Raw genomic sequence first — 12,331 nt, 5'->3', positions numbered from 1 at the left:
GAATATTGTCTTTATTACTCAACATTAATACCACGTGTAAATAGAGCACATTTGAAAACTAAATATAAAATCTGTCGCCAAATCTAGATCAGTCGCCAAAATACTATGCAATACACAGTATATCCCTTCCCCAAACAGTGATGTCATTTTCGACTAATAGCGTGATCCGGCCCAAGTGAGAATTAATCGCTCGTCTCATCATTTCCTGAAACGCTAAGTGAGCTACAAACATGTCCTTGTGTTGCTTTTTTTTCTTTTTCTTTTTAAAAGATGTCAGGTAGAAAGTTGAATCCGTTTAAACTGATCGCACTGAAGTAAATTTGTTTAATAGCATGATTTGAAAATGCAGGGCACAACTGAAATTACTATTTCAACTGACAGAGTTTTTTTAAGTCATATTATATTTAGTTTTGTTTTCAAATCTGTCGTGAAGTTAAATAACTAAGACTTCGAATGAAAATGTCTTGTAGTTTCGTTCCTACCCTTGTACGTAAATAATTATTTTATTTTGTTAATCCTGTATAATTACTTATTTTCATCCTATAATATACCTATTATTTAATGTAGCACTTCAGTTTTAATTTTTCTGCGATACGTTCCTCTTATTTTGTTTTTTTATTCGTTGTATAAATGTTATATAAATGTTTTTTAACATATTGATTCTAAAGAAAATTATTAATTTATTGTGTAATTTCCTAAAAAGTTATAAAAACATTCAGTATATAGATTTATCTACCTGTAAATTAAAGTAAAAAATATAATTAAGTCTAGCAAGTACTCCATATTGTTGCAGTCAGTGATTACGTTGGTGCTAAATTTAGTCTTTGTTTATCTAAATATTGGATTAATCCTTAATAATATTCTAGATGTATCCAGATTAGGACTTAAGTTTTTACCTGTTATTCACAAAAATACTGCATATACAACCACACAACGTGTTGATTTGATTTTTCAGCTTCAGATATTCAAAAGTGCTTGCGTTTTGTAACATAAAAACTGTGTTATAGTAAAGTCAGTGCATATTTGTATTCTAATCGCACAAAAGATACACTCATCTGAGGAACCCTAATTTCACCAACTGCGAAAAATATTTTTTAAAAGAAAACATCCCAGAAGGGGACCAACTCAAAGAGTATAACTTGTAGTCCCCTCGGCTATATTAATTTTTACTGGTTGGAAAATACATTGGCAGGGTTAGTTGATACGGACAGGTTCGGAAATATCCTCCAGGGTCCTAAACAAAAATATTTCATTTGAGATTTTTTTTTATTATTTATTTTTATATTACGTGAATGCAAGGAGGACAAGTTTCCTCTTTAGTGGAAATCTACCTAGGAAGAAATAGGTTCCTTTCAACCCATGTGGAAGATTTCAAACAAGTTTAAAAAAAGTAGTTTTGTCAAACCTAATTCTATAACTATATGAAGAACTCTTCTAATATCATTGTCGAATTTTATTAATACTATTAATTTAAACAGTCAGATACTGAATAACATATTTGCTACTACAAATTACATATTGATTTCACAGTTACAAATAGCATTCTAAGTTTATGTTTCAAGATAGAATAATTTAATTTATTGGTATATCTGCTATTAAAATAAAATTATGTTCTGAAGATTCTGTTTTAAAACTAAGAATTAGTTGGATTTTCATCACTATCATATTTTTTGCAAATGAATACTTAGTTAAAAATTAGATTAAATTTTAACTTTGTAGTTCATAAAAAAATGTGCTATTTTTCTCAGTTTTTATTTAACAGTTTGACCACATTGTTTTGCATTTTGATTGATAAACAAGTAAAGAAAGTCAATATTGGATAAATTATCAATAAGATCAAACACCAGACTATGCATCTTGTCTGGGGAAAACTTATTTCTTCCCAAACTCCAGCTAAAATAGGAAAAAGCTAGGCAACATGGAGGAAACTGAAAAATCCCTACCAGAAAATTTAAAACTTTTGCATATTTTCGTTTTTAAAAAAATAGCCATATTTCTATAGTTTTTATTAGTTTTATTTAGAATTGGAAAATGTATATTAGATATCAAATTATCTAAATGTCGGTTTGAGTTTTTTCATGCTTAACAGTACAGTTTGGTTATAAAAATTAGTATGATATTTGTTTATTGTCTGATTTGTAATAGTGTATATTGTTTTTAGTATTTTATTCGTTAATTAAGTTATTTTGTTTTTTTTTAAACAGTTCTTTACTTAATTATAAAATAAAGTTTTACTATACTTGTTAACGTAAAATATTGACAATTACAGTTTTTTTAAGCCATTGAAAAATTAGTAAAATTTATTTTGATTTCTAATTGCTGCTTTTTTGTTGTTACAGATTTAAAAATATATTAAATGGCTTGGAAATTAGTGTTTTTTTTTTATAAACTAGATTGCAATTATAAGCTGTTTAAAAACTTTAATATTTGATATTCCTTTTTGAAAAAGATTTTTTCCACTTCGATTGTAAGAAACCTTTTTTTTATAGGTTGCTTTTTTTTTGCAGTTTTTATCCTCTGTGGAAGAAACTTGCCATCTCTGTCAAAAATAGTTGAAAAACGTTGTCCATGTTTCTAAACTTCAACTTTTTTTAAATGTCACACACAAGCTTTCATGATGAAATTAATGTATTAAATGTTTCCAAAATTATTACTTCCATTATACGAGACAAAAAAAATATTGAAATAAATTATGTTCAAAACAAATTATTGCAGATATTACATGAAAAAAATAATTTCCTATGGTGCTTGTGATTTAAAGATATTTCGCATTTTATAAACATATTTACCCAATTTTTACTGTAAATTCATTTTATTTATCTTATATTTTTATCTAGACTGAAGCAAAATTTGAAATAACTCCAGGAAGATGGGTTGGTGCAAAAAATCCTTGTTTCATTATTGCTGAAATTGGACAGAATCATCAGGGTGATATTGAAACAGCTAAACGCCTTATTCAAGCTGCTTATGTGAGATATTCTAATTTTATTAACTTCATAAATTATTTATTAATTGTTATGCTTTTTTTTTGTTATTATGGTATGAAACACAAATTTAAAGGATTTAAAACTGTTTTACCGCAAATGATTTTAGTTTATTAATAAATTTTATTTGCTTCACTTAGTAGGTAAAGATTTTCTAAGATGTCTCTGTAAAATGAATCAATCTGATCCCTATACGAAGAACATCTTAATGATATATAACTCAAGGATTAGCTTTTTTTACCATTCAGATATTTTAAATCTTCTGTTGTATTTTAAATTTATCAATCTGAAATAAATATTATTATGCTATTTTAAAATTATTTGCAAAAATTAAACTTTTATTGACTAGATACATTATATTTTACTTCGTGAAATAATTTTTGAAAGAGTAATCGATTGTTTTGACGCATGTCAGAATGTAACAGTCTGAACAGGTGCTATTATTTTAGCAGAAAATTAATTAGGAATTTTAATCTTATTTATTCCAGTGCCATAACTTCATCCCTCAGGGCCCTAGGGCAAAAATTTTTGGCGGGGGCCCTTTCAAAAACTTTCTGTATGCCATCTCTAACCGTCATTTTAACTATCTATGTATCATATTAGCGAATATATTTATGAAAACAAGTTACTTGTTCGCATATAAATTGGATTAAAAAATATTGTAAGTTTTCCCCATGGCAAAATACAAAATTTGAGAAAAATTGGTTAATACTGAGAAATTAAATTTTAAAAAAGTTGTACATAAACTCGATTTCTCAGGAACTAATCAACCAATTTTGCTAAAATTTTGTATTTTCCATGTGGAATTAGATACTGTAAAATGATGCAAAAAAAAAAAAAAAACTATTTACCTTACAACTCAAAAGTTTTCAGACTATTATTAAATAAAAAATTAATAAATATTTACTAAAAGTTATTTTTTGCATGGAATTATCTTTGGATAAAAGAACTTTATAATCATGTACAAAATTTTTTCAATTCCCTTAAAAAGATCTCGAGCTGTGGCGAAATACGATAAAATGAAATTAACATTTGGGGGTCCATACTTTATTTAGCTCGCCTGACCAAATTATTGGGACCATATATCCCAGATTAAGGCTACCTCCTATATTACAGTGGTTAGAAAGTCGAATCCGTTGAACTAAAGTTATGTTTATTCAGAGAAAGCATGTTTTTTTGTCTGATTATGCAACTTAGAATAAAATATCGTCTGTACTATTTAATTTACATATTTGAGTTCACACCCTCGAACTATTACGATGGAGTCCTAGATCATAAAGATCCGATCATTAAATCAAAAGTGTTTCAGGGTGGCCCTTTTGTCCCCCATGTCCACAGTAGCCCCCTTTTTCTCTAAATATAATGCTAATCATAAAATAACAATTTTACAAATCTCTTGAATCCGGTTACTATATCGCTATTACTTTTCGTATTATTTTTTAGTTTGAAATCTAAAAATTTCAATTCGCGTTATGGAAATTGAAGGAAATTATAGACTTTTTTTTTATCAGCACATATACTCACATTTTAAAAAGTCAGAATTGAAGAAATATCCAGAATTTTTTGTCTCTATGTACATCAATCATCGATTAAAAAAACAAAGTTGTCATACTCCAATATGGACAGGTCCCTAAAAAATATAGCTATATTTCGAAAAGAACTCATTCTTGAATATTGGGCTTATGTATTCATGAGGCCAAGTGATCATATATGGCTAAGAGTAATAGTTTTTTTTTTTTAATATTCCAAAACGAAAAATGAGAAAAAGTCAAAGCATTTTTGCTGATTAAAAAAAAATTCTTGTTAATGGTTTGTCATGACAATGAATTTTAGCTTTTTTTATTAAATTAAATAAGATTTTTTTTATTATAAAATTAAAGGTTGCATTTCATTTTTTAATAAAAACAAAGTTGTTAGAAAACCTAAAAAATTCGACGCCCCAGTTTTAAAAATTTAAAGGTCTTAATAATTTAAAAAATATAAAATAAGAACAAAATCCATGCACACAAATCTGTTTTCCTAGAGCATCTAGATAGTTGCTTGTTTAAGACAACTTATCGGACATATAGGTGGTTTGATAAATACATGATATTTTATAAAAGTACAAAAGAGCCCAGGGTCATAAAAATGATTAAGGCAGTTTAAAGAAGCAAAAGGACATTTTCCCATAGTGTAAAAGGAGATGGCTATTTTATGAGGAGTCAGATAACTGTGGGTCAACTCTGTGGGAGCTATAGTCAGTGTAGGATGGGTTATCCAGAGTATGGTAAAAGAGTGGCAATTATTTTAGTTTTATAAACACTTGTTTTATTTTTTTTAATGCTGTGCTCTTCTTCTCTTTTCATATTTTAGATTAAAATTTTTTAATACATTTAAAGTTGTCATACTAATAAATATAAAATTATTATGTTTATTAGTATGACAATAATAGTAGAATAAGAACAATATGGATTTTTTTCTTATTTTATATTTTTTTAAAGTAGAAAAAAATTGAAATAAAACAGAAGTATTTTTCTCCCGGGGGGGGGGGGGGGTTTTTNTATTTCAATTTGGAAAATAGCTAGTAAATTGGAAAAAAAGTAGTTTCTTTTTCTGAAATTACTAAGTCTATTTTACTTTATTGTAGCGAATGCCAAACTTTCAGATGGATATTCGGAACATTATCTCAATTAAATTTCAGAGGAAAATTTAATTGATGGAATTTCAAATTTCCATCTCAATTAAATTTCAGAGGAAAATAAAGTTTTCGATTTTGAAAATAGCTTTAAAGTCGAAAATAAGAGTTAAATATTAATTTTACTTGACTTTATTTTTGCGAATGTCTGAGTATCAGAAGGGGTGAAGTATATTCTTCACCCCATCACTTTAATTTAAGAGGAAAATAAAATTTTATTTTTGGAAAATAGCTTCAAAGTTTTTATATTTTATTATTTTTTTAAATAACCAATTTTACTTGACTTTATTGTTGCAAATGTCTAAATTTCAGAAGATACAAAACACATTTTTGCCCTCCTTACTTTTATATCAGAAGAAAATAAAGTTTTCTACCCCCTCAATATAATTAAAGAGGAAAATGAAGTTCTCTATTTCGAAAATAGCGTCGAAGTTTTAAAACAAAATTTTTTTTTCTAAAATTTTCAGCTTTACTTGATTTTATTCTATTAATGTCTAAATTTCAGAAGATGCAAAAGTGATTTTTCACCCCCTCCCTTTTATTTCAGCGGAAAATAAAGTTTTTTATTTAGAAAATAGATTCAAAAATGAAATTTTTTTTAATTACCAATTTTTATTATTTTTGAGCACATTTATTATTTTTGAATTGCAGAAGGGGCGAAACACTCTGTTCACCCCCTCATTACTATTTCAGAAGAAAATTGAGTGAAAATTGGAAATAAAATATTTTTCTACTTTTATTTGACTTTACGCATTAATCACAAGTAACAAAATAAAGCTTCCTACTTGGTGTATAGCTTCAAAGTTGAGAAAGAATAGCTTTTTTTTCTCTAAAATTACCTATTTTACTTAACTTCGTTTTGGTAGATGTCAAAGCACATTATTCGACCCCCTACTTAAATTTCAGAGGAATATTAAGTTTTCCTTTTGAAAAATAGCTTCAAAATTGAAAATAAAGGAAAAAACATTTTTTTAAAGTACTGATTTTACTTGACTTTATTTTTCCAAGTATCTAAATTTTAGGAGGGGCGAAACACATTGTTTGCCCCATCTCTTAGATTTTAAAGGGGTCCTCTGCCTCCTCCCGGTTGGCACGCCACTGAGTCTGACACTAGATAGTAGAGGAAACAACTAAGTAAGCCAGAAGTGCAATATACTGAAAGTGTTAACAATCAACAACATGCAGCTGTGGCCTTTCCCCTTCTCTGCAAAGCATGTTTGTTCTTTTAAGAAATGGAAATAATTCTTGGAAATGGAATAATTTTACCCTTCCCTTTATGTTGAAGTAGATATGCAATTAGGAAAAAGAAAATTTTGATCAATTCTATCTTATCACAATTTCTTTCCTACATGTATTTATTTAACTAGAGTACTTAATTTTTAAAAAACATGATGTGGTCCTTGCATAAGGGACCCCGACTGCCCTGGCCTAGTTACGGCCCTGATTTATTCATCCTTGAAATAATTTTAAAATAATTGAAGTATTTTCTTATATGTTTGGAAAATATATTTTCAACAAAATGCCATTTTGTTGAAACTATCATGAAATACTTTATAAGGGTAATATTTTTCTCAGAAATTTATTGTTTGAAATAATCTGATGTCATAAAATTAAAAAAAAGTATTATAGTGCTCTTTTGAAAAGTATTTTGCATAAGTAGTGCATATAACATAACCATAAGTGAAATTCAAAATTAGTTGCAGTTAACATTGTTCCATTACTACTTTGTCCACGACATGCCATTTTCATGATCAAAACAGTTTTTTCACGATCACTTAAAAAAAAGGTTAGATTTTGCTGACAAAAATTTTTTAAGCCAGTAAAACGTGCATTCCATGAGAAATTATTCAAACATCTATTAAATAAATTTCTAATGCTTTTCATTACTTTTCATTATGATCCAATTCTTAAAAGAAATTATTATTGTTTAAAATTATGTTAAATTATTTATTTTAGTCTATTTTACAGTAGTTTTTGCCTAAGATGTTCTATATTTTGAATTATATTTTAGTCAGACAATCATATCTGTATCATCTCTTTCTTTGAAATCCGGCACTTTACTAAGTTTCGTCACACTTATGTTTTACTGTGTGTAGTGCATGTTGAAATTTATGATTTTTTTTTTGTACTTGTGAATAGTTTAATCTTTTATTGTAAATTATATAAGAAATATTTTGGACACAAATTTAGATTCTGTGATATGGAATGCCCGTTGAGTTTTTTCTCCAATTGTGAAATTTTGAAACTGATGGAAGCTTCATTTCTAAGTCAAGCAGCTTCATTTAAAATCTTCCATTAATAAATAGCTATAATTTTGCATTACTCTGACAGCTATCATTATTTATGAGTTAAACAATAGTTCTCTAAATTTCAGTTTATTTTTAAGTTAATATGATACTGATTTTTTTAATTTGGTTTCTTAAGAAATATCCGATATTCCAAAAAATGAATAGTATACTCCTTTTTTAGAACATACTATTTTATTAACTTAAAACTTTTCATGCCTTTTCTATTTCATTGATATAATAAGTAAAAAAATTAGAATATTTTTTTATTATCTTCTTTTTTAATACATGTGATGTTTGAAATTATTTTTATGAAGTCAGATTGATTACCAGATTATTATTGATATCTTTTTCTAGGATGCTGGTGTAGATTGTGTGAAATTCCAAAAGTCTAACCTTAAAAGTAGATTTACAAAAGAAGTTTTGAAGAGACCTTATCTCAGTCAGAATTCATGGGGAAAAACATATGGAGAACACAGAAGGCATTTAAACTTCACAGATAAAGACTTTTCTAAGTTACACCAGTATGCTAATAATCTAGGATTGTGTTTTGCTGCGTCAGGAATGGATAAAGTATGTTATTTCATCTCTAAACAACTTAATCTTCTATTTGTTTCATAAACTAAATTTTCTATTTTTACTTGTTGTTACTTTCATTATACTGCATTTTAAGCTTTTTTTCTATAACTAAATTTATTCAAAAAAAATTTCCTTTTTTTCCATGCTTTCTTTGTATTTTTAGCTTAAATATGTTTAATTTTGTGTGAGTTAAAATATCCTGTGTATGTAAAAGAAACACTTATTGCTGTAATCCATTCATAAGATTTAGGTTTTTAGATTGTTCTATTATAATTATAGTTATAATTTGTTTTATTGTTGCCACTTCATTATAATTAGTTTCATATTTTCGTTGCAATTGAATCTCTTGTATAATCAGTTTTTTTAAAAAAATCTCTTTTATTAATTGTATTTAAAAAAAAAGCAAGCGATATTTTTCTGGGAAGTGAAAAGAATGATTAAAACAAAAGAGAACTTTATTTTCAATAAATAAACATTGCATAATTTTATAATTAATTAAATCCACATCACTGCATATTTCTTTTTCTGTCTTTTTTTATTTATCCATAATATCAGTAAATGGATTAGAGTCATTGATGTACAATTTTCGAAAAAATAAATAGATAAAAAGACTGTCATAAACAAGATGTTGTTATAAAATTGTGTCAAAAAATAGTTTTGCTTGAATTGTTTTTGTTTTAATAATAAAAAGAAAGAGATAAAGTGATAGAAATAAAAAAGATATTCCTGTTTAACAGTGAAGTAATGAAGTATCTTTTAATTATAATTTTGTAAGATTTGAAATGACTTAATTATTTTCTAAATAAATTATTATTATTATTTTGAATTAAAAAATAATTATCGTACTTTTGTAAAAACATTGCTAAAAAATTTTCTTTTCTCTTTTTTTTTAAATATTTAATTTTTTTCTAATAAAATCGATAAGCATTTATTAGTATGAAGTATTTGGTTTTGATCCATTTATATGAGTTATTTTTTATAAATTAATTTTTTTACAATAACTTTTTCTTATAGCCATCCATTGATTTCTTAGATGAAATAAAAGTCCCTTTCTTTAAAATTGGCTCGGCTGATTGCACAAACTTACCTTTACTTCGACATGCTTCAAAATACAAAAAACCTCTTGTTATTTCCACTGGAATGGCTGCTAAGGAAGATGTTTGTAAAGTATATTCTGATGTAATCAAAGTCAACAAATCTATTGCTATTTTGCAATGTACAAGTTGCTATCCCACTCCTCCTTCTAATGTAAATCTTAATGTAATAAAGGTAAGAAGTTTTAACTTTTCTAAGTAAATACGTTTCTAGAAAGTGTTTTAATACACTTTTAATATTAAAAAAAAAACAATGTTTCCTTCTCTTTTTTTTATATAAGAAAGCTAATGTAATTTTTTTCTCATACAAGATGATAAACTTGTTTGAAATCAAATTTTGATTTTATTAAACCTTACTCAAAATAACTCAAAATTAAATAGTAAGTATTATAAATAATATATTCACAGAAAAACTTGTAATGCTAAATTTGATACTCATTAATTTATGATTAATTTGCGATTTTATACTCAATGGTTGTGTTCAAGAGATTTTTTTCCCAAAAGAAGTTCTAAAATATTGTTTAAATTTAATGTAATACTAAATGTTGCACCTGCCGTTTTGAATTTTAGTGATCTTATATTGCATTGCTTAAAGTTTCCTGATAAAGTTGCATTTTTATGAATGGGACATAGTCATTGCTATTTCGATTTATAATGGGATACAAAATACACTTAATTATATATTTTCAGTAATTTTTATTTGTTTAAAAAATGTGTATCATTAGAGAATTTTTTTCATCTTCTTTAGTTTTGATGCTTCTGTATTTGATTGATAATTAGAAACTGTCAAAACTCTCCTATAAATTTTTAAATAGTGTAAATTTAAAAATGGATGTGTAAAACATACTTCTATTAAAAATAAATTTTTTGGAACAGTTCTTAAAAATATTTTTTAAAAAATGAAAAGATTTAGGTAATTTTCTCTAAAATTTAACAGATTGTTTAAGTTATGGTTGTTAAAATTTATTTTTTTATAAAAAAAAGTATGTTTTGATTATATTTATGTTTAAAAAAGCATTTTTTTCATTAATTTAGATTGATCATTAACTTTTAATTTGAGATAATTATTTATGATTAAAAGATATGACTGTTTTAGTTATCATCAGCAATTATGATAATAAACATTCAGAAATTAAAATTTTGTACTAACTGAAGAAAATCCTATAAATGTAACAAAACATTCTGAAATGATGATTCTACAGTTTTCAAAATTATTCTATTTTAACATTCTAAAATGGCCAACATTTTTATGAATAAAGGAATAAATGCAGTTTTCCATTCCAAGTTAAATGCAACTTACTTTTGTCAAGATGAATAATAAAGCATAAGTGAAAATTAAGTTAACCTTTCCATGAAATTTAACTGATTACCCCTACGGTAGTTCCTATAATGTGTGAGAATGCTTCTCCCATGTTCACTCTTTCTCTTTCTAATAATGTGAGAAGGCTGGTTTTGCAATGGAGATAAGCACATGTTAAAATGTGGCTCTCACCTGGAGAGTTAAACTTTGTAAATCTTTGAATAATCGCAAGGGTCTAGTAGGCTATAATATAAAAGGATGCTACTTCAATTGCAAGACTAGTATTTTTAAAAATAGGCCTGTGGTTAGAGGTTTCAATTTTGAAAAAGTTTTTTTTTAAAGTTTTAACTGTTTTGGTAATGTATCAATATGACACTCCTTAGTTTTTCTTCTTCCAGGAGGTGAGCATCAGCTTATCGTCCCCAAACTGTCTTACCGACCTTGGTATAAAAACGTGATTTGAAATATTTTGTGTTTTTTTGTGTTGTAGATTGGTATAGTACGCATAAAATAAGTATCAAGATGATATGTTTTGTTTCAAATGTGCTTATTTGACCTTTTGTGAAAGTTAATCTAAATTGAAAAATTTTTAAACAAATTTAATTTTTTGTTAAAATTAATGCTCAACTGAAATCAGAGATGATTGTGCTCCGGAAAAAATTCGGATTTTTCGCTTACAGCAAGCAGGCAGTTTCTGGAAATCCAAGGTCCAGAAGTTTCGAGATATCATCGATCACATTTATAAATAAAAATTCTTGTATATTTTATTTAAAAATATTAGAAATAGAATCTATACTTGCATCTCTTTCATTTGTAAATATTTTTTCTTTTAGAATAATAAATGTGATTCGAGATAAAAGTAAACTTATACATAATTATTCATTCAAATTATGTTACATATAATTTATTTAGAATTTAATGTTTTGAAAATATCAATGATTTAAGTTAATAAAAACATAAATTTTTTGAAATGCATCATTAATGATTTTACTCAAGAAAATTTCAGGATTTTTGAGTTGGGCTCACAATCACCCCTGTGAAATAAAAAACATTTTGTAATACTATTTTTGACAACAGGTCACATTTTTTGACCTAGGAGTCAAGGCTCAACCCCCATGTAGGGGAAAAACTTATCTTATTCATACTGAGACATAACCAAAGTGGGTAACACAAAAAACCTTTGTTGGCAATTTTTCCTAATTGAACTTGCTTTTGTTCCCTAACTACTGGATAAAATGTGGATTAAGAGACTTCAGGTCCACAATAATCATTAGGTACTAATATCTAGAAAGAAGTCCCAATTACAGAGCATAGAGAAATTCTTGTTAGTTATTTTTTTAAGGTTTAAAAAAATATTATTTTCCAATCGTTTTGTGTAAGATACGAAACACTTTTTTTAAACATTTGTTGCATCA

At 26.4% G+C, this 12,331-nt stretch overlaps 1 protein-coding gene across 1 annotated transcript in view; it reads left to right on the top strand.

Annotated features, from left to right (window-relative positions):
• The first annotated feature begins 223 nt into the window (after window positions 1-223).
• LOC107452120 (N-acetylneuraminic acid synthase) overlaps window positions 224-12,331 on the top strand; it is a 29,433-nt gene continuing 17,325 nt past the window's right edge. The window contains exons 1-4 of the mRNA XM_016068433.3: window positions 224-486; window positions 2,838-2,969; window positions 8,301-8,516; window positions 9,537-9,791. Of these exons, the coding sequence (XP_015923919.1) occupies window positions 454-486; window positions 2,838-2,969; window positions 8,301-8,516; window positions 9,537-9,791 (636 nt within the window). The 5' untranslated portion in view covers window positions 224-453. The remainder of the gene's footprint in view (window positions 487-2,837; window positions 2,970-8,300; window positions 8,517-9,536; window positions 9,792-12,331) is intronic.

This window comes from Parasteatoda tepidariorum, chromosome X1, assembly GCF_043381705.1.
Source record: "Parasteatoda tepidariorum isolate YZ-2023 chromosome X1, CAS_Ptep_4.0, whole genome shotgun sequence".
Classification (NCBI taxonomy): Eukaryota; Metazoa; Arthropoda; class Arachnida; order Araneae; family Theridiidae; genus Parasteatoda; species Parasteatoda tepidariorum.
This window is presented reverse-complemented; position numbering and strand designations above follow the sequence as displayed.